We start from the raw sequence: 24235 nt of genomic DNA, 5'->3' as shown, positions 1-24235 counted from the left end.
AACTTATTTATTTATGTGCTCAGTGTGATCCCTGCACTGTCCTATTCAGAAGTAAGATATTTGTCTAAGCTCAATGTCTTCTGGAAATTTCACTAACAATCTTTCTGTACCATTCCTAATGCCTGCCATCCTTACATATAGATACCCTTTTGATAGTTCTATATCTATATTACACTTACACTGTCCTGCTTATTTGGCTCATGTCCTGTGTTAACGTCTGTGTGTGTATATCTGTGTGTGTGTGTGTGTGTGTATGTGTGTGCAAACATGTGTATGTTTTTTTTTTTAATTAAAGTTTATTAGGGTGACAATTGTTAGTAAAGTTACATAGATTTCATGTGTACAATTCTGTAATATATTATCTACATCTTACACTGTGTTCACCATACAGAGTGAGTTCTTTTTTCATCACCATATAGTAGATCCTGTTTACCCTCTTCTAGAGCCCCATTCCCCCTTCCCCTGTGGTAACCCCTAAACTATTTTCTATGTCTATGAGTTTTTGTTCCTTCATTTGTTTGTCTTGTTCTTTTGTTGTTTTCAGTTTTATATACCACATATCAGTGAAATCATATGGTTCTCTATTTTTTCTGTCTGACTTATTTTGCTTAGCATTATAATCTCAAGACCCATCCATGTTGTCACAAATGGTACTATTTTATCTTTTCTTACCGCTGAAGAGTATTCCATTGTATATATACCACAAGTTCTTTCTCCATTCATCTATCGAAGGATACTTTGGTTGTTTCCATGTCTTGGCCACGGTAAATAAAGCGGCTATGAACATTGGAGCACACGCATCTTTATGGATAAATGTTTTCAGCTTTTTAGGTAGATACCCAGGAGAGGGATTGCTGGGTTATATGTTAATTCCATTCTTAATTTTTTGGGGAACCTCCACACTGCCTTCCATAGCTGCTGCACCAATCTGCATTCCCACCAACAGTGTATGAGGGCTCCTTTTTCTCCACAGCCTCTCCAACACTCGTTACTATTTGTCCTGTTGATGATAGCCATTCTGACTGGGGTGAGGTGATATCTCATTGTGGTTTTTATTTGCATTTCTCTGATGATTAGTGATGTTGAGCATTGTTTTGTTTCTATTTGTCATTTGTATGTCCTCTCTAGAGAAATGCCTCTTCAGGTCTTCTGTCCATTTTTCAATTGGGTTGCTTTTTTTTTGTCGTTGAGTTGTATGAGTTCTTTGTATATTTTGGATATTAGCCCCTTATTGGAGGCACTGTGCAAAAATCTTCTCCCATTCAGTTGGTTGCCTCTTTATTTTGTCGATGGTTTCTTTTGCTGTGTAGAATATTTATGTGTGATATAGTCCCATTCATTTATTTTGGCTTTTACGTCCCTTGCCTTTGGAGTCAAATTCATAAAATGCTCTTTGAATCCAAGGTCCATAATTTTAGTACCTATGTTTTCTTCTATGCAGTTTATTGTTTCAGGGCTTATGCTTAAGTCTTTGAACCATTTTGAATTAATTTTGGTACATGGTGACAGATACCAGTTCAGTTTCATTCTTTTGCACGTGCCTTTCCAATTCTCCCAGCACCATTTATTGAAGAGGCTATTTTTTCTCCATTGTGTGTTTTTAGCTTCTTTGTCAAAAATTATCTGTCCATATTTATGTGGGTTTATTTCTGGGTTTTCAATTCTATTCCATTTGTCTATGTGTCTGTTTTTCTGCGATGTGAAAGACCTATACGCTGAAAACCATAAGACATCTTAAAGACATTGAAGAAGACACAAAGAAATGGAAAGACATCCTGTGCTCATGGATTGGATGGAATCAGCATAGTTAAAATGGCCATATGACCCAAAGCAATATACAGATTTAATGCAATCCCTGTCAGAATCCCAATGGCATTTTTAAAGAAATGGAACATGTACATTTTTGCTTTGACATTCTCAGGGTACAACATATAAGTGTGCTGAAAATATTTGCATTTGTTGATAAAGAACATTTAAGACAACAGAGAATGTAAATAGAAAGGGAAATAGAGCTTTGGGAACGTAGACTAAGGCAGAAGCTCATCAAAACAAGTTAAGCAAAACTATGTTAACTTCTCAGAACTCATGGTCAGAAGGCCAATTTCACTGTGGATTGAAAATCCACTAATTCAAATATGCAGCTCTCATGAATCATAGTTGTAGTTCTAGCAAATTTAAGTCTCTTTAATTGTTATGTGTGAAGTGCTGATTTTCTTCTATTCCTTTCTGGTTAAAAAGCAGTATACAAATAATAAAAATATTTTAAATTGTAAAAATTAACCATAAAGTAATTTTTTGTCTGTCAAATTGTATTTCTGATATTTACTTATAAAAAAAATGATGAAAAATACTTTGTTGAAGGGTGACTATGAATCAACCATTGTTAACTCTTAATAAAATTCTTCTCCATTCTGATCCATAGCCATGTAATTAAAATAATTTACCAAGGCGTAAATTTAAATCTATAAAAAAAAGTGAAACTACTATTATTCAGGTAGAAGAGTCACTAACAAGAGATTTCCCTCTTTGGTATGAATATACTAAATTATGACCAAGCTGGAGTAAAAATGCTTGGCTATCTATTTAAGATGTTTTCTAAAATTTGAGATAGCCTGAACCTCCAAGTCTATAAAGAGGAATCAGTTGCCAAAAATCTATCATTATTTAAAAAGTATTTTTTAAAACAATTATAAATACACTGCACAATTATTTCTCAATTTAATCACTTTTTGCCAAGAAGGTCACCAAGAAGGACAGTGACACCTAAAAATTCAGAAGTTACTTCTCTATTATAGGAATTTTTAATGCACATTTGTCAAGTTCTTGCAGGAAGTTCCATATGATAATTTTATATATTTTTATGCTTATTGTATCTTTCAAGACAAATAAAGCAATCAAAGGACATTAATTTGTTATACTGGTTATTGTTATAAAAATGGCATTAGACAAAAAAAAAAAGTTAAATATTCATGAAAATTGTTATCTCCCTTAGGTTCCAGGCAGCAAAAGATGCTGAGAGAAATAGCTCACCAAGAAGGGAATTACAACATAATGCAGATAATCACAGGAGTTATAAACAAAAGCATTTGACATTAATACTTAAATGAGAAAAATTCCCTGTGGAGGTTTACATGAGCTATAGGCACAATATGTAAAGTCGCTTGGCTAACTGATCATTAGTTATGTTCTAGAGCAGAGGAGTATATATTAGTGTAACTGGTTCCTGTACCCTATTTTTCTAGTCCAATAATTTGTCTAATGTAATAAATATAGCTCTTATACATTCCCTGTGAGGAAAAATCATCCCCGTTAGAACCTGATGTTTTTATTATCTGTTAGGGAACATTCAATATAAATAAATGTGATAGGCAAAGTTTATCACTTCTCTGAAATTTTTTGTTACACATTAAATTAATTCTAATGGAAATTGTATTATTGTTGTCAATATCAAAGTATACATTAATCTGACCTTTGCACTAAAAGTCATTTATCATTTTATTATGAGATCTTTAAAAATTGGTTTGTGTTTGCTTTTTCATTTATTTCCTCTGTTTTTTGAAAACTGTTATTTATCTCAACAGGGCATTTTTTAATGAAGAAACGTTAGAGCTGCTAAACACGCTGAGACAGGAAATCTTAGTGAAGAAGGATGGCTTCCTCTTGGAAAGTAATTCTGTTTCTGTCAATCGCTGGGTGTCTTTCAGGTAAAAAATTCTGCCTTACCTATCAAATAGCAAAAACATATAAAAGTCTTCATTACAAAATACCTTCAGATATTCTTTTAAATTTATATCGGTATTCATAAATTTCAACAAAAGAAAAACAATCCTTAAACCTTTGTTAGCATTTCAAAAAGTGATATACAATTCAATATACTAAAGTGCTTAGAAAAATACTAAATAAATGTTAATGAAATGAGTATCCACTCCACCTCATTGACTTTTATTTATAATATAAACCATTGTGAGCCTTCAGAATATTTGGGTATATATATGTTTATATACATATGGTACCAAATGATTGTATGCACATTTTAAGGAAGAAACACTGTATCAAAATTGTAATACTCAATCTACATCAATAACAAAAGATGAGTACAAGTCATGTTTGACTTCTGCAATTGCAAGAGGTGATCAAAGTGGTTACCATCAGCGTGCAGACACTTCTGATTATGGTGAACTACTGCTTGAGTAGCACTGACCAAAGTGTCTCCACTTGTATACATTTTTTGGCACTCCATATATATATATATATTTCATAACAGGTAATTATTAAAAAAAAGGTCTCATTACAATCCTAAATTTCACCATCTAAAAATAGAACCATGCTATCTTTATTACACTCATACAGTCATTTAAAGGCATCTCTAACAGTGTAGTTTTTGTTTTTTTTTGTTTTTTCAGTGTAGTTTTTTATTGTCTCATCTTCTCTAACTTTGTTCTAATCAACTTTATTGTTCTATATCTTGGATCTAAAATGAGATCTTTTATTCTACAAAAGTAGTTTATGTTCTTTGGAGTAATACCATCAGAATGCTAAAAATTAATATGCCAGAAGCTTTCTTGTTTTAATTTAAGAATGTGTAGAATTTAAATTGTAGTGAAGATTTAAATGCTTATACAAGTAACATTTTAGCTTGATTAAATTTAACTCAGTGGCTATATTCTGTTATTTAGTGCTTCCAGTGTAACTGCAACATGTATGATGGATGACTCCTCTTTAAAACCAAAAATGGAATCCTCAATTTAGATTGTACTCAAGAACTTTGTTTGAAATTTAAAGGAATGTTTTTATATACAGCGAAAAATCTAGTATGCCAGTCATATTAATGCATGTTATATGTTTAAATGCAATAACTCTAACATTCACATGTATCTAAATGCTTTTTAAAAGATACATAAAAGCTTTTTCCATGTTTAAATACTAGTAATTAGCTGCAAAACAAAACAGTTATTGATGTATTATTATTATTATATGTGACCATCATTATTTACAGGAAAAAATAACAGGTTTAAGAGACATGAAGGGTAGGATGAGATCTCTATAAAATATTGATAAAGACATCTGTGAAAATGTGCAAAAATGAATAGTTTCAGAAACATTGAAAGTTAAGTAAGAACCCTAGTCCATCGATATTATGGTTAGTTAAAACAAAAAGAGTCTTCAAATAGTTTATCCGATCTTAGCTTCCTTCTATGCAGTATTACCATCTTCCCTGCTCATTTAGTCTATTTTTCTTTTACCTTCTCAATGTCATTCTCGTCTTGAACTCAGAAACTAACTGAAGGGACTGGAGATAAGCCTGCAAGATGAAATAAAGGGTGCCCAGTTAAGTCAGAATTTCAAATAAACAACAAATGATTGCTTTTGTTCCAGTATGTTCCATGCAATATTTTATGTAAAATTTAAAGTTAGGGAGTGGTTTTATTTATTAATCTGACAATGTTAGGTGAGAAGAGAATGGTATTCTGTAATATCACTTTAAAGTTTTAGTTTCTTATACTGGCCCAACATTAGTCTCCCAAATAAACAGTCATTGCAAAAGAGGTATTATACTGTGGTTGTGGGAAGATGAAAATACTCACTTTGAAGTGGGGTCCATGATCGCTAGATTTCCAGCTCATAAGGGAATGAAGGTGCCGCTCTTTCCATAGAGTAAAATGTAACGTTGGACTGTAGGAATAATAAGGCTGATTTTGCAGGTAAGTTGCCGCTCATATGTTATGGACAAAGCTGGAAAAAAAAAGGACGTTTGTAATTTTTACATGAGATTTGATTTTTAACAATCTACATTTAATCTGAATCATATATAAGTTATTTTTAATTGATCAATTTATCCGCTGCTCTAGATATCTGTTTAGAATTGATTCAATACAAGAAAGAAGCAGTTATCAAAGATAATTATATTAAAAATCTTTCACCTTTACATCCTCATTTTAACATTATTTTGAAGGTATAGCCCTTGTTACGTTCTTGTTACTTGGTAATACTTACATTGAATATTTACTTAATTATTTCATTATTTAGTATGTTATTCTATAGTTTTCCCTGGTTATTGCCTTTGTCTATGGGTATTGCATTATAGGAGCTATTTGGCACCCTGACTTGATAACGATTACAGAAAATTAGGGTAATTAAACTATAGGTTATGAGCACATTTTATGTTGTTGCTGTTATTTGAACCAGCAAAACTGATTAAAGAAATAAGAAAAGACCCAGGCTGCATTCCCTGTTTGTTTTATTCATTTTTTTAATTGATGGAATATCTTGGGTGTGTTTAACTGGGAAACACAGTCATATGTTTAAAAACTGTCTGTTGAGAGCAATAAAAGGATGACAGCTTTCACAGGGATATACGACCTCATATTAAAAATGGACCTATAATTAAAACAACTGTGAGACTACACATATCAAAATGGCTAAGATCCAGAAAAACAAAAAAGTAAAAACGATGCCAATTACTGGTGAGGACTCAGAAAACAGGAGTGCCATTCATTGCTTGTGGGAAGGCAAATGGTACAAGCACTCACCGTCTAATCAGGCAATTGGACTCCTAGGCATGTAGTTCGCTGATTTTAAAACTTGTGCTTACACAAAATACCTGCATATAAATGTTTATCGGAGTTTTATCAATAATCACCAAACACTGGAAACAAGCAAGATGCCCTTCAATAAGGAAATGGATAAACAAACTGTAGAAATTCCACATAATGCAATACTTTTCAGTGATAAATAGAAATGAACTGTCACACCATGCAAACACATGGATGAATCGTATATGCATATTATTAAATGCAAATAGTCTAAACAGACTACAAATTGTATGATTCCATTTATATGATCTTTTGGGGAGGGCAAAACTAGAGACCTTGCAAATCAGTGATCACCACTGGTTGGGGTCAGAGAATGATTGAATGTGTGAATGAAGCATAACACATTTTTTAGGGTGGTGAAACGATTCTGTATGACACTGTAATGGTGAATGTGACAATGTGCATATACCAAAAGCAGTTTAACTTAAGAACACAGAGTAAACCTTATTGTATACAAATTAAAAAATAATTAGGACAAAATATGATTAGGACATAAAATAAGACAGTACTGAAGGGCACTAACAAGAGATGAAAGTTTCAAATGCATTTTGGCAATAAAGTATATAGGACTTGGTAAATGATTTAAAATTTTGCATTAGAGGACATTGTTTCATTTTACTTATAGAGTAGATGATATTGTCATTTATTTGGATACTGAATAAAATAGGTGTAGCAGTAGAGTGGGGAAATACTGAGCTCAATAATGCACATATTAAGTTTCACATATCTGTAGCAGATTCAGGTGAAAATGTCTGAAGTTCAGAGAAGATAACTGAGCCAAAAGTATAATAAATTTGGGGTTCATTATTGAATAGATGAATTTGAAGCTCTGGGAAAGAAAATAATCACCCAAGGATTATGTATAAAATGATAAGTCATAAGGCAAGGAAGAAAGTCTGAGAAGTGTGTGCTTTTAAAGGGCAAGAGAAAGCATGGCTTGAAAAGAATGAAACGTGAGTTATAAGTTTGGGGAGACTCTAGGAATGAGTGATAACAGAACATTTTCAGAAAGGAAGTGGTCCACAGTGCCAGTTTTTTTTTAGCTCTACTACATATTATATATACAGATGTTCTACATGCAAATAATAACAAGCTGTTTTAGGTAATAATAAACAAGATGGAATATTCTCTAGCTTTATTTCAGATACAGTGACAGTAAGAGCACTGGGATTTAACATCATTAGCTGAGCTTAAAAAAGCTTTAATATCAGTATAATTGTTTTTATCAATGAGACAATTGACATCAATACAATCTAAGCTTCTCACGATAGAATGTGTGAAACCATTTGGGGGAGGAATCTAGTTCTGTATTTATATGTGACAAAAAGCATCAACATTTCAATCTCTACTGTAGCAAAGTCCACATTATTGTTTTCTTTAAAACTTTGTCTTCAAAGATCTGTTGTTTTTCCAAATATGTGTAGAGATAGTGATTAGGAGGAGATAGTAAGGTTCAGGATTTATCTTCTTTGAATTCATAAGCAACTTTACTCACATTCTTTGGCTCTTTGTACGTTGCTTTTCATTCGATCTCCATTTTTAACCAAACAACAAACCTGAAGGGTTTAATTACCCTGCTCTGTTATACAGAGAATCCTATTCAATGGGATTTTTAATTAGCATACTCTTTTTGGAATGAGGCTAGTAATAATTTTTGTTTATTTTTAAATATTTTAAAATTGGAGAAATGTATTACAACAGTATTACGAATTGGTTTCTTTCTATGAAATGTCATAAAACAGCCTGATATGACACTGAGATTAGGGGGAAAAGTGCATGTGAAATAAGTCATATATAAATATTAATTGATACTATTTATTATTAGAATAGGCTAGAAAGCAGTCATTATTAGATTCATTTGGTTGAAGATTTTTTAAAAAGCATTTTATTTGCACTCCCCAGTACCAACATATATATTTCAACACCCCAAATGCATTTCTACCCAAGTTATAGACTTAAGAATAATATTTAATTTGATTTTTTTAAAATTAGATATATTTATATATCTTTTAAACTAGAAAAAGGAATATTGTCTTAGGTAAATTTATAAATCTTTGAATTCAAAGTAATTTGGAAATTTTGTGGCTCAATATCTTGTACTTGGGCAAGTTAAATAGTGTTCGTTCTCAAAAAGGATGAGACGCAGGTAGATTCTATTACATGTCCCATGTCAAATAGATGGTAACTATTGGAAGAATAATGAGAAGACACTTCCTATAGAAATGCTTTCAACATACCAGACAACACGAGGGTGATGAGAAGAAACTCAGTTTCTCAGAGCTACACTGACCTCCTTCCTAAAGAAGTTCATCTAGTTACATTATCCTGAATTACTTTCAGATGCTTCTGATATAAGCTGTATTGCTTTAAAAACAACAAGAACCACAGAAAGCATTTTTTTCCTTCTACTTTGACCCAATTTTCCTCCTTTGGGTTAAATTCATTTTATTGGAAAGGTGACAGTTTGTTCCTTCTGCCAAGAGGATGATATACTATTGAACAGAGAATGTCTGTCATTGATAAGCTTATACAAATACTCTTCTTCTTCTTGGTGGCAGTGTGGTAAATAACACAGAACTTTGTCACTGTCAGCTAGTGCAGCCTAAGAACTTTAAGAGAAAAATGAAAACAGAAGTGTTAAAGAAAAACAGGTGCCTGATAATATTAAGCCTGACTGGCCTACTGCATTGGAGAAAGAGAAATAGATTATGGCTCCTGCTTAATCATTTTGAAATTATGTCTGTGCACATAGTATTGGTCCCTAGGAAGTCATGATTATAATGGAGCTTACCTCAGTGCAGGAAACCAAGCTGACTCTTATCATCTGTGCGCTGGTGGAATTAGACATGTAATTAATCAGAAGACGATTTAATTTTTTCCTTGTCAGCAGGGGAGGGTCACTTGAATTTAGTGAGTTTTGTTTTATTTTTACCTTAAAGGCAAATAAAATCTGTTAAGGTATCTATAATTGTCAGCAATTTCTGGAGTGATAGAAACCATCAACTAAAGAGGCAGATTCAGCATCCTAAAAAAATGAGAGCAAATATGTGTTCTCAGTGTGTTGAAGATTAAAAAAAGAATTAAGTTATTAGGTTAGCTAAATGTTATTTCTCTTACATAAAAAAAATATTATAAATATTTTCCACTAAAGTATTAGGTAAGGACTAAGCAATATTATATCATAATATTATATATATCATAATATATAAGTGTTTTGTAATTTAGAAAGTACTGTAAAATTTATCTCTTGCTTCTTAAACTGGACTGATTCTTACTGGCATTATTATTTTCAACAATGGTAAATCTTTGCTGATAGAAAATTAATCATGTGCATTTGTTCTCTTTGTTATTATAAAATAATGCTCAAATAATTCATATCGTATCCAGTGTCTACTAGAACTTGTGAACCAATGCTTTCAAATATCATTGTTTAAGTACAGATAAATTTCTATCACAGTAATATTACTGTGAAATATGCCAATTTATGGTGAAGATTGTTTTATAGCTTATCATGAACTTCTGGGAAGCCCTTATGTAGTAATTTGAGTGACTTGTCAGCAAGAAAACAGCTACTTTTCTCTATCTCATTGCTTCAAATGCAAGTCTATTCTGCATGTAGAGAGACAGATAGTTTCACTAAGCACCCAAGCAAGCTGAACATGAGTAAGATGTAGAAGAAATGCAGAGGAAAATTTGTGCTCACCTTGACTTTAAACAATTTTATAGGTTTTTCAGGCCCCAAATACTGAATATATATCATGTATAAAATAGACTATATATAATTAGTTGTGAGAATGAAAATGAGTTAAGTGCTATATATCGTCTCCTGTTTATTTCAGTTCTTTGGGAAAGTCTTATTTGGCTAACCATCAAGCAAGCTAACTACATATTTCTTGAAACTTTCTCAACTTCTATATTTTGTGATATTTATTTGATGTAGTATCAATGGCAATATTTATCTTTTCTAGCATTTAAAACAAATGCTTTTCATCTCATTCTCATTGTAATTTGTTAGAGAACTTAGTTATTTCTCATGATGAGTTTATGATGGTGGCTATGCTTGCAGCATGAACTTGATCTCAGTATGAATTTAAAGTATGGTGTAACCATTCAACAGTCCATATCAAGGATGAATATAGTTTTAAGTGATGACCTTTTCCTTTCTAGTACTTGCATGTTTTGCAGTTATGGCTTTTATATGCTTAACTTAGAAAATACAAAGCCATTTGTTCCATAGAAAGAGAGACAGTGCCTGTTCTATCTGATGTTTCATACACAAGACCTAGCATAATACTTTCTATAAGTATGGGTACCTATTTTTTAAATGAATGAAAGGCAATAATTAATTGTTTGATTCTTTTCTTCTGTAAAGAAAAATGTAAACTATGTTTCTGGTTATTGCAATTTCTGGTCAGAAAACATCCAAAAAAGGTGAATAATTTTGTATTCTCTAACCTGATCATTCTGAGGTATTTCAATACCAAGAACTAACCTAAGTCTTAGTTCCTGAAATCCTGGGTTAAAGAAGTAGCAATTATCCTAGGTTAGTTCAGGGGACTGTGAAAATAGCCAGTAAACACTTTTGATTTTCAAAAGGAAGAATGAGAAATACAGAGAGAAGAAGAAGAAAGGCAATGAAAAACGGAAGCAAAGAAAAAATAAATGGTAAAAATCTTTGAATTGTCAGTCACTACCTTTGATCAGGTTGGTCAGGCCTCATATCACCTATTTCCACTCAGAACATAGGTCTGGCAGATCTTGCTTCAAAATGTTCTAAAGGTCTCCAAGTGGACACCTGGCTTATGTGCCTCTCTACTTGGTCCTCTGTGGTCATTCAGAGATGAACTATCTGACCATGCCTTTGCTGGCCTAGAGCTATTTTTGGTTGAAGACTAAACTGAGAAAGAACTATTTCAACTTGTCCCCTGGGTCTGTATTTGTTCCCTCTTAATCCCTGTAGGAATTGACTTTTTTTTAAAAAAAATGGGATTAAGTAGAACTCAAAATGCAACACTTGTTTCATTTAGGGTTCAGTCTCTCTTCTAAAAAACAAATCGTAGCTACAGATAAAAATTTCCAAGTGATAATGACATACATAATTTATAAAAGGTGTTGTATATTGTGAATAGAGATTACAGAAATAAGAGAAATTTTTAAAAATGTTGTCATTCCCAGGTCCAATGGCTTAATAAATTCTAAGTAGCTTTTAGTCCAATTAATTCATCTGTCTGTTAATTTAACAAATATTAATTCACTGCCTACTATATATTGCTCTAGTAACTAAGGATATGGCAGTGAACAAGGCAGACACAATCTGCATCCTAGAGGAATTCACATTTTAGGAGAGATGATAGACAACTTGTAAGAAACGCAATAAAACAAAGTCTGATAGGAATAATTTCCAAAATGATATTAAATAAAGGGATATTAAGTGATGTGCATGGTGATTTGATCAGCTACAAAGGTAGTACTTTACATGGAATGATCAGGAAAGGTCACTCAGAGTCGATCTCTAACAAAAAACCTGATTAATGTGGAAAGTAAGCCACATTAATATCTTGGAGAAAGTGTTTCAGCAGCAGAGAAAGGCAAGTGTCAAAGCCCTCAAGAGGGAACAGACTTACTATATTTGAAGAAGAACCTATATAGATGAAGAGAGAAGAATCTATATCAATGAAGGGGATTTATGACATGAGTGATAAGGGGTGAAATAAATAGTTAGACATAGACCAGATCACATTTTAAGCAGATCACATTTTTAGCAACAAAACATGTTAAAAGATCATGTTAGATGCTTTGTGGGAAATGTAGTGGAGGGCTTGGGCAAGAAGGTAAGCAAGGCAGAATAGGTAGGTTTCTGTTGCAGAAGTTGGGGATAGAAAACACAGCAACAATTTGGACTTGCAGGTATTCAATAGCTATTTATCGATTTCATTATGACTCAGCAGTAGTACTGTATGTGCTTACCAAAAAACAGCTAACATGATTTTCAGCTGTATTGACAATGTCTAGAATAAGGGAGAGGTTAGATCCATTTTGCATCTATCATGCTAACAATGACTGTGGTATTATGTTCACTGCCAGACTCAATCATATCATGGAAACATAGATGAACAAGAATGTATTCAGTAGAGGAAAAGCAAAATGATGAGGAAAAATTAGAAACTAATATTATAATTGAAATGGTAGAAGGAACTAAAAAAACTGAGTACTAAATCAAGGAATCAGCTAATGTTTAAGAGAGTTTTTGACCAAACATTTAGGAGAGGTTTTCTTTTTCTTGCAAGGTCTTCCTTAAATTAAATAATTGTTGCTTTTGTGTAAGCCAATGAGAAAATGCTCAGAACTCTAATATGTAAATGTCTTGGGGGCACGCAAAAAGATGTTTAGGGTTTTTTGTTTTGTTTTGTTTTTTGTTTGTTTGTTTATTTTTGTATGTATCGTGGTCATCCTTTGTGGAGTGATTTGTCCTGCCTCCCTTAAGTCTAGATTAACAGCAATGACTTTCAATGGCAAATTGTTTTCTTTATTTGGGACATTGAAAATTGATCTTTGTATATTGTCTAATAACAAGCAACTATAATTGTTCATGGCATAAAACAACATATAAAGACTTTGAAAAAATATGTTTTTCTTAAAAATCGTACATATCATATATCATATAAAAATATCATTCAGTATCCCAATCTCTTAGTGAGATGCATCATTTTATGATTTCCCATAGCAAGAAAAGAATTATCTTATGGCAAATAGGCAGAATTTTGTTTCAAAACCCAGAATTTCTGAAGGATAATACTACATACAATTGCTATTTCTAAGTAGCTAAAAGTTTGTAATATATAAGAAGCTTAGATTTATTCTCAAAGATCTAAAGGGACAAACCAGTCAAAGTGAGAGGTAGAATTAATTTGTCTAAAATAGATCATTCTAAGCAGCCAGAGTTGCTCAGTGGTAAATTCTAGTCTTTCTCAAGAGAGTCTGTCAGTTCTCTATAAGGAAAGTTCAAGCATGAGCTAAATGATCATTATGTAAAAATAATTTTAGCATCAAAGGCCTTGCTCATTAAGATGATAGATGATATAAGTGCGATTTTCTCCTAATCCTTAGATCTATGATTCTGTTAGTTGGAATTTAAGGAATAGTTACAAGTTTTAAATTTTACTTGTATCATATTTTTAATAATAGAGGATATTAAATAATAGAGGATTACCAAACAAGAGAATGGTGAATAGTTATAGGTAGAAGAAATGAAAATGGAAAAGATAGGCTAAAGGTCAGAAACAATATATGGATACGTCTAGTAGCATTGATACTTATTGGATATGAGGGCCAAAAGAGGAGGGAATAAAAGATGCTGCTCTCTGCTGTCTTGAGCCAGCATGTGAGAGAAAAGTACAGCCAGTAATAGAAATAAAGACCAAAAAAGGAGATTAGTTTGAAATTAAAAATGGCAAAATAAGATGGAATAGTGAATTTAAGAAATAAATAGTTGTTATCGTCAAATAAAATGCAACAAATTGGGGAAAAATTAATGCACAAGAATTTTTTTTCTTTTTCCATTATGGAGCACAAATTGGTAAGTACTTAGTCTTTTTTTGGAATCTTTTCAAGGAGATTTATCTTTTTTTAAGTAAAATAGACCTGATTATAAAATTATCTTTCTATGAACTCAGGTGATTTCATTCTGTGAAAGTATTCTGCTTAGTCAGAACCTTAAATATAGTTTCTTAATAAATTATTACTTTCAGAGAGCAAAATAGCACATTTGGAGAAAAATATCTTAGAATTAGGAGGGCTGTGTACTAATTTCAACTTTGCCACAAATTGTGTGTCTTTGGACACATCATCATTTTCTTCACTGTTACACAGTGGCTTTGGCTACATTATTTTAAATCCTCTTTCATGTTCTAATATTGTCTTCTGATCATCTCAGAACTTTTACTAAAGCTTCAAAGTTGAAAACAATAGACATTAAGTGTCCCAATATTTGAAAGAAGGATGCTAGGCATAGCCATGTTTTATTTACTAAAAGATGTCAAATATGGTCCAGCCTAAAGAATTAGAAATTAAAAGAGAGTTAAGAGAAGTCATCAGACCATATAAAGTTAATGGAAGTGGACTGAGTTTTCTCTTCCCATCACTAAGGAGAAAGAAGATACTTCCCTTAAGCCAAGAGAGGACGCTTCAAAGGAACTCCCTGTGGCAATTGCAGTATGTGTAGGAATAAGAGACTTGCCTCTCATGCCATCTCTAAATGATTGCTAAGCTACAGTAACTTGGTGTCCGTAACACAGAGAGTGATGGAACAGAACATTCTAGAACAATCTTGGAAAAGTAGGCATAGCAATGAATTCCTGTTTCTTTTTTTTTTCTTTTTTCATCACTCCCTGCAAAGTGACAACCCTCCTCCCTCAATCTACTGCCTCCCTGACATCATACATATCTGTTACAATTCCATTGACTCTATTCCCTATGCTATACGCCATATCCCATGACTACACATATATATTAAATTATAGCTGACATACAATATTATTCAGCTTCAGCTTCAGGTGTACAGTGCAGTAATCAGACATCTACACCGTCCATGAAGTGGTCTCCCTAATAAGACATGTGCCCATTGACACCCTACAAATACTTTACAATATTATTGATTATAGTCCCCAAACTGTCATTCGTATCCTTGTGGCAATATTGTAATTACCAATTTGTGCTTTCTCATCCCCTCCCCTTCTTCTTCATACCTACCTCCTCTCATCTAGCAACCATCAGTTTTTCCTCTATATCTCTGAAACTATTTCTGTTTACTTTCTTCATGTCTTCAGTGAGATCATATGGTATTTGTCTTTCTCCAACTGACTTATCTCACCTATCATAATGTTCTCTAGGCCCATCCATATCATTGCAAATGGTAAGATTTCTTTCTTTTTTATAGCTGAGTAATATTTCATTATATAAACGTACCACCGTTTCTTAATCCAGTCATCTATTAATGGGCATTTTGGTTGTTTCCATGTCTTGGTTATTGTGAATAGTGCTGCAATAAGAACAGGGGTGCATATATTTTTTTGAATTAGTATGTTGGATTTCTTTGGATAGATACCTAAGAGTGGAATTGCTGGGTCATAAGATAGTTCCAGTTCCAGTTTTTTGAGATACCTCCATACTGATTTCCACAGTGGCTGCATCATCTGCAATCCCACCAACAGTGCACAAGGGTTCCCTTTTCTCCACAACCTCACCAGCACTTGTTGTTTGTTCATTTATTGATGATAGCCATTTTGACTGGAGTGAGGTGTTATCTCATTGTGGTTTTTGTTTGCATTTCTCTAATGATTAGTGAGGTTAGCATTTTTTTATATGGGAAGCTGAGGACCCATTCAGAGCAGGGGAGGGGAATCTGGAAGGAGATATTTAAAGGCAGTAATTGGAGAGAAATAAAAAATTTCAGTCCCTATCATAAACTCATTAGGTATAGTTGGATATTATCTCCTTATTAACGTATAAAACACCTGGTAGATTTTTCTTGTATTATTTTTTTCAGTAAAAATGTATTGAATGCTACTCTGAGTCAGGCAATGTCCTGAATGCTGTGAATAAACCAGAGAAAAGACCACCCTACACAATCTTTATTCATCGAGGTTACAGACATTTGGACTGATAAACAAACCTTGAACTACACTGAGGGAGAAAAAATTCCCATGACATTCTATGGTATAGAACATACATTGTATTAATCATAGTTTCATTAGAGACCTTTCTGGGACACTCTCCTGTCTAAATTATTGAGTAATTCATGCCAAAGTATTCAGGAAAAAATGGCGTAGGTGAATGGTGAGGTACTGAATGTATTTGAATAGGTGAAAAGAAAAGTGCACTGAAGCAGAGCGAAATGCTCTGCATTTTGCACAGAGAGCCTTAGCCCCGCCTGCTTATGTCCTTTGCCACAGTACAGATTCTTACCCAATTCCCCTTCATTTCCCACAAGCACTTGTATTCCATAACCATATTGTCTAAATGGATTCTTTATGTCTAGGAAAATAAATTGAGAGTGTATGATATGCAGATCTACAAATGATTTATGCTACTGTTTGGAGAAAGCATGGAATCCAGACAAATAGATGTTTTATTAGATTAATATGCTGAATTTATGACATTTATTTTTATACTAAACATTTTGCTGTAACTTATGTTACTATAGTTGTTTCTTATAGAATTTTATGATTTTCATTTAATGAAAAAGCATGAATGGCAGATAATTTTTTTTCTCTTTTGAGAGTGAATGTAGAAAAATATATTCTTAGAGTGACAAATAACATAGAAGATAATAGAGTGTTTAACATAGCCTTTGAGAATATCACATGATAATTATCATAGTCATATATTCAAAACAAGGTCTAGACAATTCTTCAATTGTTGCTTCTAAAATATTTAAAGATGATTCTGCATTTTTGAAAACTTATGTAGTGATGGATTAATTCCCAAAGATTTCTATTATGTTTATTTATTATTGGCTGTAAATAATATCCATAATCACAAAATTAATCTTTTGAAATAAATCAGAGAATTATTTATCAGTTTTGAGGCATTAGTAAGAATGAAATGATTTCTACCCCAAGTGTTCTATACCAAGTTCTTCAAGATAATTTCTATATTTACTACAGCAAGTCCTCCCTGAACATCATTAAGAGGTTCTTGAAACTGGGGCAAAATTACAGATAAGGAAACCAGTTTTTCCATAGGCTAATTAATATAAACAAGAGTTAAGTTTGTATGACATCTCATCAACATTATAACAACAACATTGAACAAAACAACATTACTCAAGGACCTGCTCTATTATCTTTAAAGTGAAATGTTTAAATGATTCAGCTTTGTTATCTCTTTTGGGGAAAAATATATGGTATGTTTGAAATAAATTAATTTTGTAATTTCTAATTTTTGATTTATAATACGGAAAAAATATAGATAGTATATCTCATTTAAAAATCATTCTTTGAGAGCCTCAATAAGCTTTCAAATTGTAAATGAGTTCTAAAAGCAAAAAAATCCAAGAACATGTATTCTACTACAGAGTGGAATGCATTGTAGACTCTCAAATGTGCCTGTTCATTGAAATGGGAGGAGTACAGAATGAAGAAGAATCGTGTATAAGACCATGGAGAGCATATCTGAAGAACCTTGCAATCCACGATAAAGAATTTGGACTTTATCTCATAAGAACCATTGATATTATATTAAGTAAGTTATTGTGATTTAAGATTTCCAAGGAGAAGCAGGTGAATGACAATGGCAAAGACAAAATGTGGTTGTAAAATGAATTATTCATAATCTCCCTTCTCTCCATCTTCCTTCCTCTGAATTCAGCCAGATATCAAGTTAGTTCATTTCTTCTGTTATAACATCTCATACCATTTATCCCATTCTTTCTCTTTTCACTTACTTAAGTCAGTCCAGTCACAAATGGCCTCACATCCAATCTGCTAATTTCTATCTGCTTAGTGTGCCATCAGTCCTTTCCTTTGCTCTTTCACCTCATCCTGAAATCTGATCAATCCAGCCTTGGCTACGTCATAATCAACCCTTAAATTCAATCATATATCACATAAACATCAGTGTTAACTTAGTGAGATACTAAATCTTAAACTTCTCAACATATTGGCCAAGGGCCCTAGTAGCCACTCTGAGTATGTATTTTATGCTTTTTTCTAAATAAAAACTGTTCCAATGAAAGCAGGTGATTAATTTTCTCTTTTAACATGCCAAATTCATTTTCACTGTGGTACTTTTCTTTAAATCATGTTCTCCAGCATAAATGTCCATAGTCTTTGCCTCATTATTTTATATAGATTTAGTGAGTGATTATCAAGTGATTAGCACATGCCTGAAATGTCAGTTATGTTTATTCTTATTACCACGACTGTATATAAGCTCCAGGATGGCGGAGACTGTACCCTGTATCTTATTTGAATCTCCATTACATAGTATATGTTTCTACACATATGTTCACAAAATGTATGTGGTTGATAGTAATTATTACCCACATGTTGACTGACTTTCTTTACAGTTTGGGGGAAGAGCCACTTGTGTAAGAAATCTGATTAAGAAAGCATAAGATTTTAAAGACTTAAAAGTAAAGTGTAATCTTCAAATTCAGGGAAACCATAAAGTACTAGACATGTAACTCTGTCCAGGAATAATATACATTTTTATCACTTAGGTAGAGAATTAATAGTCTAGTATTTGCGACTTAATCAACTTTTTTCTAGGTAAGTAAAATTCAACTAGAGTTCAAATTAACAATTTATGAAGTTCGTGCCATATATTAAGGTCGAGGTGATATCATAAACAAGAAGTTTACATTGCTGCTAAGAAATAGTGGCTTAGAATTAGAGAGGCTTTGCAGTATGGACTATTCTTCTGATGTGCCTCTAATACTATGGAGTGAAGCAGTTGTAGAAGGAGTTTACTCTGTACTACACAGGATTTCCATGTGGAATAGATCTCAGAAACACACCTTGATTTGCTAACACTTTAGGGAAGATGAACATTTTTTTGGAAGAAAATACACATTCTGAGGAACTAAACAGAGTAGTGTAGAAGGGGACCTGCCTGAATAAAACAATTTCTCCCATAAAGGAGACAGAAATTCAATAGCACATTGAATGGGGTATAAAGAACTAGTGCCCTGAAAAGAACAGCAGCCATATTCAGTTACAGCATACCTGGGAACAAAACCCACAGTTGATGCCATTTGACACCGGGGAGGAGCCACTCTCTCTGTAATCAGTCTGGGAAATCATATGTGTAGTTCCATTAGATGGCATGCTTCATTTCTTTGGAAATACCACTCAGAGAATTTGAAATGTATGTGTGTGGTGGGGGGAGAGGGTCTACGTTCTCAAATTAAAAACCATTTGCAGGGAATGAAAAGATTCTGCTAAAGGAAAACTATGGAAGGAATATAAAAAATGATGGGTTTAAAAACTAATAGCAGAATTCTGTCAATAAAATAAATTCCATTTTTTAGTAAAACACTTTGATGGACTATTGTGCATTTCAAAAGGGTGTACCTAAAGCTTGGTCAAAATGGGCCAAGCTGAGAGATGTAAGGGCTGAATGATTCTGCTTAATAGAGGGCGGCAGTATAAAAAAAACAAAAAACAAAACACAAATCTTGTAGTGGACTTAGAGAAGGAAGAAGCAGAAATGGGCAACAGAACAAGAGGACAAGAACATGAGGAGATTCTTGGCCAGTGCAAGAGTACCGAGACTATTATTCCTTCCCCAGTCAGTCCCAGATCAATAGCTAAGATACTATACCAGACACAGTCAGTTTAGGTAAATGGTATTTTGTAGAAATCAAGGCAAAAGCACTTGTTCCATGTTTATGTAAGTTTGGGATGATGAAAATGAAAATGAAAATGTTCATAGGTGAAATTAGGAATTTAGAGGAACTAGAACTTTGGAGATAAGACATAATAAAGAGACATTAAACTCCCAGTGAGCTCTCAGAGATATTGCAGAGAGCAGGTGGTAGAGGTAAGAGAATTTGAACTTTTCACTCTTTCAGGGATAGCTCTACAAGCCATTTTATTTAACATATTAAAATGAAAGGAAAAATCTTAATTGGGAAGACCTAGAGACACCCAGCAGTTGACAAACTGGCTAACGGCTGACCTCTGTTTATCTTCAAAAATTTGGAAAATCTAGGATGGTAAAAACTACATCAATATGACACAGTGAAGCAGGTCTCAGTACAGACCAACATGGTAGTGGTATTTCTGCCTGTGTTAGGAGCTTAGTCACTGGGACAAGTTTCTGCAATGTGATTAGACTTCCTTGGAATGTATAATTGTCAAAGTTGCTGTTAGGAAAAATAATTAACGATATAAAGTAAATATAGTTTTTCCTCAAGTATCCTTAGGTTTGACTTCTCTTTTTCTGGACATTAAAAAGGCAATCTTGTTTGTATCTTGATAGGTAGCCTGCTGGTTGGGGCCAGTATTGCAGAGTAGAAAACGGTATTGACAGAATGTGGAACATGTCAGTGAAACTAGAGCAGTGGTAGAGCAAACATAAACAGTGTTTTAATCTAAGGGAATGGCTTTGAAGGGACTTTAAAATGAGTATCCTTTTTTCTATAGGGAAATGCTTTATAAATACTGTCTGCATGAAGAACAGAGCACAATAATCCAGACAAAAATAGTCATACCACCTGTGATTTTGCAATTTCAGAGCAAATCACCACAAATAAGATGCAGAAGTGCAATAATTTGGAAATATGTCAAATGTGCATATTTAATTTTTTTCATTAATTTCTACTTAGAATTCAGTAAGTTCTAACCTGATCATTCAGTATTCATGCATTCAGCATTCTATACCACCAAAATCTGAAAAAATACTTCTTTAGAAGAAGGATGTAAAATAAATCACATGTAAATTTAGAATATTAAAATAGTTGTATTGTCTTGAATAAATGTTTTAATAGAACGTGAATCAGAGGTGATTGTGGCAATATGTTGTCTATAATGAATTTCTCACGTATTAGTTAATATACATATTAATAAATAATTACATTTTTAAAATAGTTGAAGAAAATATATTTCAGTAAAATTAATTTGAACATAGACATGTTCATGTTAATATCAACTTAAAAGTTAATCATTATTACTTTTCAGTCAACTGTATATGAGACAATTACCATGCCTCCAGCATTGGGATAGGATCAATTGAACACATTTATAGAAATGTAAAACAAGCTTCCTGACCTCATAATAATCTTAGAATATTTGTGATGATGGGGGAAGTTAATGAGCAGAAAAATAAGCATGAATAATAGAAGATAAGCCATCATTTAGAGAATTCACATACTATACACGAGTAAATGATCAAGGACGGGGATTTTATAGTAAAGCAATTAGAGAGATTCATTGGAGCAGTGGGTCTACAAGTATAACCAGTCCTTGAAAGATAAATTTGAGGTATTGAGGAGAGAAGATCATCTATGTGAAGGGAAATATCATGAGCAAAGGCATACATGTCTGTATTTCAATGGGAGAGGAAACAGGGAAGGAAGTGGGGAAAAAAGTGGAAAAAAGAAAAGCAATGCGTATATAAGTCAAGAAAAGTACAAAAGAACCAGTTCCATAAAGTGTGGTTTCAAAAGCTGTCATTAATAATAGCAACAAAAATAAATGAAAAAAATAGAGCTGAATACAGAATTAAGGCAATCATGGATGACCTCAGAAATTAATAAAAAGAAGAGATTAACTTCCCCCAACCCCAAGAACCTTGCTCATCTGGCCTGGCCAGCTAAAACACAAGAGAAAGCAAGGAGTATGTCCAAACGTGACTGTGTAGGGCATTTAGCCTACTGTAAAGACTTCAGGTTTTACTCTGACTGAAATATGGTGCCATTGCACAATTTTGTCAAAGAAAGAACACAATTGAACTATCTTTTAAAGGGAACTCTAGGAGGTAAATGGGGGATAGTAAGGAAGCTAATGGAGTAGTCCAGGGAAGAAATGATGGTGGTTTGGACCAGTGTGGTAACAGAGGAGGTGGTGAAAGTTTCTGGATCTATTTTAAAATTACAGGCAACAACATGTCCCAATGGTTTGCATGTGCAGTTTGGGAGATAAAAAGGAAATCAAGGGTGATAGGGATGACAACACCAAGAATATGACAGCATAGACATTCAGTAAATAAGTTTAAAGAAAGAATGAGTAATTTTTTTTATTTTTTTTTTCCCTACCAAGACTAGCTTTTATGACTAATTTAGATGTCTCTCTGACATCTGGCCCTAGATTTTCTTGTATCAGTCGGGAATGCTTTTTCTTCCATTATAACCCTGAAGCCCAAATGCATATTTTAGATATTTATGGATTAAGAGAATAAGGATTTTTTTTTTTTTCTGTTGTAATACTCCTTGATTGCTACAATACCCAAAGGATATATAATCAAGAAAACAGCTTTATGTTACAGGCCAACAAGGCACATAATACATAAAAATTGAATGTAAATCCTTGTCGCTAGTATGAGGGACTGTGTGTTTTTAGTAATTTTTTTAAAGTGATTCTGTCACACACTTGGGACTCCCATAAGGGCAATTTCAACCTTTTTATCTGCCTTTATTAAAAATACATATCATCATGTGGCCACAAAAGCATGAAATAACAGAATATTATTTCTTTCTGTTTTCTCTACTATCTTCATCATAGAAACAAAGTTGTATATCTGCGGTTGTAGGAGCTAATTAATTCTATATGCAGCAGATTTAACAATAGAGACTACTTTTTTAGATATACACAAAACAAAGTTAATGTTTCAGCATGTTTTTAGGTTGCTTTGTTCTCCCTATCAACAAAATCCCACCATCTAAAAGCTGTTCATGTGTTATTGTTTTTCACCTCGTGTGTGCTTCTCCCTTATCTATGTATGCAGAGGATCTGGACCAGAAGATACAACTTCTGTCAGATCCCCATTGTTTGGATTCTATCCACCCCTACTTTTGATTGTTTTCCAGAATCTTTCCAATTCCAGGGTAATAACAAGATGAGCTCAAGGACTGAAATGCTCACATGGTGAAGTGCATCCTCTCTTTTGTATGCAAAGATTATGGAGTGACTAAGTAGATTTATCTCTCCAATATTGGTACACTTTAACTCAAATTTCCTACACAAGTATCTGATGATTGTAAGTACTACACAGGCGTGACTGTTGACCTACCTAGAATAGTCTTTATTTTTTATGCATAGTATGTCCGGTATCATAGCATATTTTTCATTGGATTCAGCAGACAATTTTACTTTATTGTTAAGAAATATTTTAGTTTCAAGCTTACATGACCTAGCCGTGTTCACTCTTCCAGCACTGCAGAAGGTAGTGTTTATTTTATTTGCTATGTGCCTTTGACTGGGAACAGCTTTCCTGACTAGAGCGCTTTGGTTGGTAGCTTTTTTCATTAAGTGCAGTAGTGTGAAAAGCTGCAGATAATACAGACAAGTGAGGCTTTAACACTCTGCCTGTCTAGGGGATGTTGCTGATGTCTGGACAAAGCTTGCATTTAGAAGGGAGCCTTGGTCTGTTTCACTGTGTTCAGATCCTTGTGTAAGCTCAGTTCATATCCTGCAGTTGTTCTTCATCTGTGTACTGTTAAGAAGGGCACTGCACTTTAGGAGCAGGTAATGGTTAACTGTTGCAATCTGCCCACCATATCATGGGATGTAGTGGGGTATGAGGTTCGCCTTGGCCTGTTCTGACAATATAAACTCTTAACTTGGAATGCAACTGTGAAAAGAAGTGCTTTAGTTACAGCGCAATAGGTAGCCTCAATTTTGCCCAGCAAAAAGCTGTGGGTGGTTAACAATGGCTTGCCACACTGCTGTTAATGGTAGCACTTTAGATCAGTACAACCCAATAAGTGGTAACATTTAATCTCAGCGCAACAGTGTAAAAGGTGGTACTTTCATCTGATTCAAGAAGACTCTGGTGTGGTTATCCTTGCTTTCCAGTTAATTTTTGATAAGACACATAGGTGATAATGTAGACTTTTTCCATTACCATTTTCATCAAGTCACAGGACACTAAATTAATATTAAGTGGAAATATCTGTAGAGATTTCCATAGTATCAATGATT

At 33.3% G+C, this 24235-nt stretch overlaps 1 protein-coding gene across 2 annotated transcripts in view; it reads left to right on the top strand.

Annotated features, from left to right (window-relative positions):
* The window catches only part of CNTN5 (contactin 5), a 1286475-nt gene that overhangs the window by 551605 nt on the left and 710635 nt on the right, over window positions 1-24235 (top strand). For both annotated transcript variants that reach the window (XM_088791491.1, XM_019741696.3), the window contains one exon: window positions 3582-3704. In XM_088791491.1, coding sequence (XP_088647617.1) covers window positions 3650-3704 — 55 coding nt within the window. In that variant the 5' untranslated portion in view covers window positions 3582-3649. The remainder of the gene's footprint in view (window positions 1-3581; window positions 3705-24235) is intronic.

The sequence above is a fragment of the Rhinolophus sinicus genome, chromosome 14 (assembly GCF_057876585.1).
Source record: "Rhinolophus sinicus isolate RSI-liver-muscle chromosome 14, RSI-T2T, whole genome shotgun sequence".
Taxonomy (NCBI): domain Eukaryota; kingdom Metazoa; phylum Chordata; class Mammalia; order Chiroptera; family Rhinolophidae; genus Rhinolophus; species Rhinolophus sinicus.
Note: the sequence above shows the minus strand (reverse complement) of the source record. Positions and strands in the feature narration are given on the sequence as shown.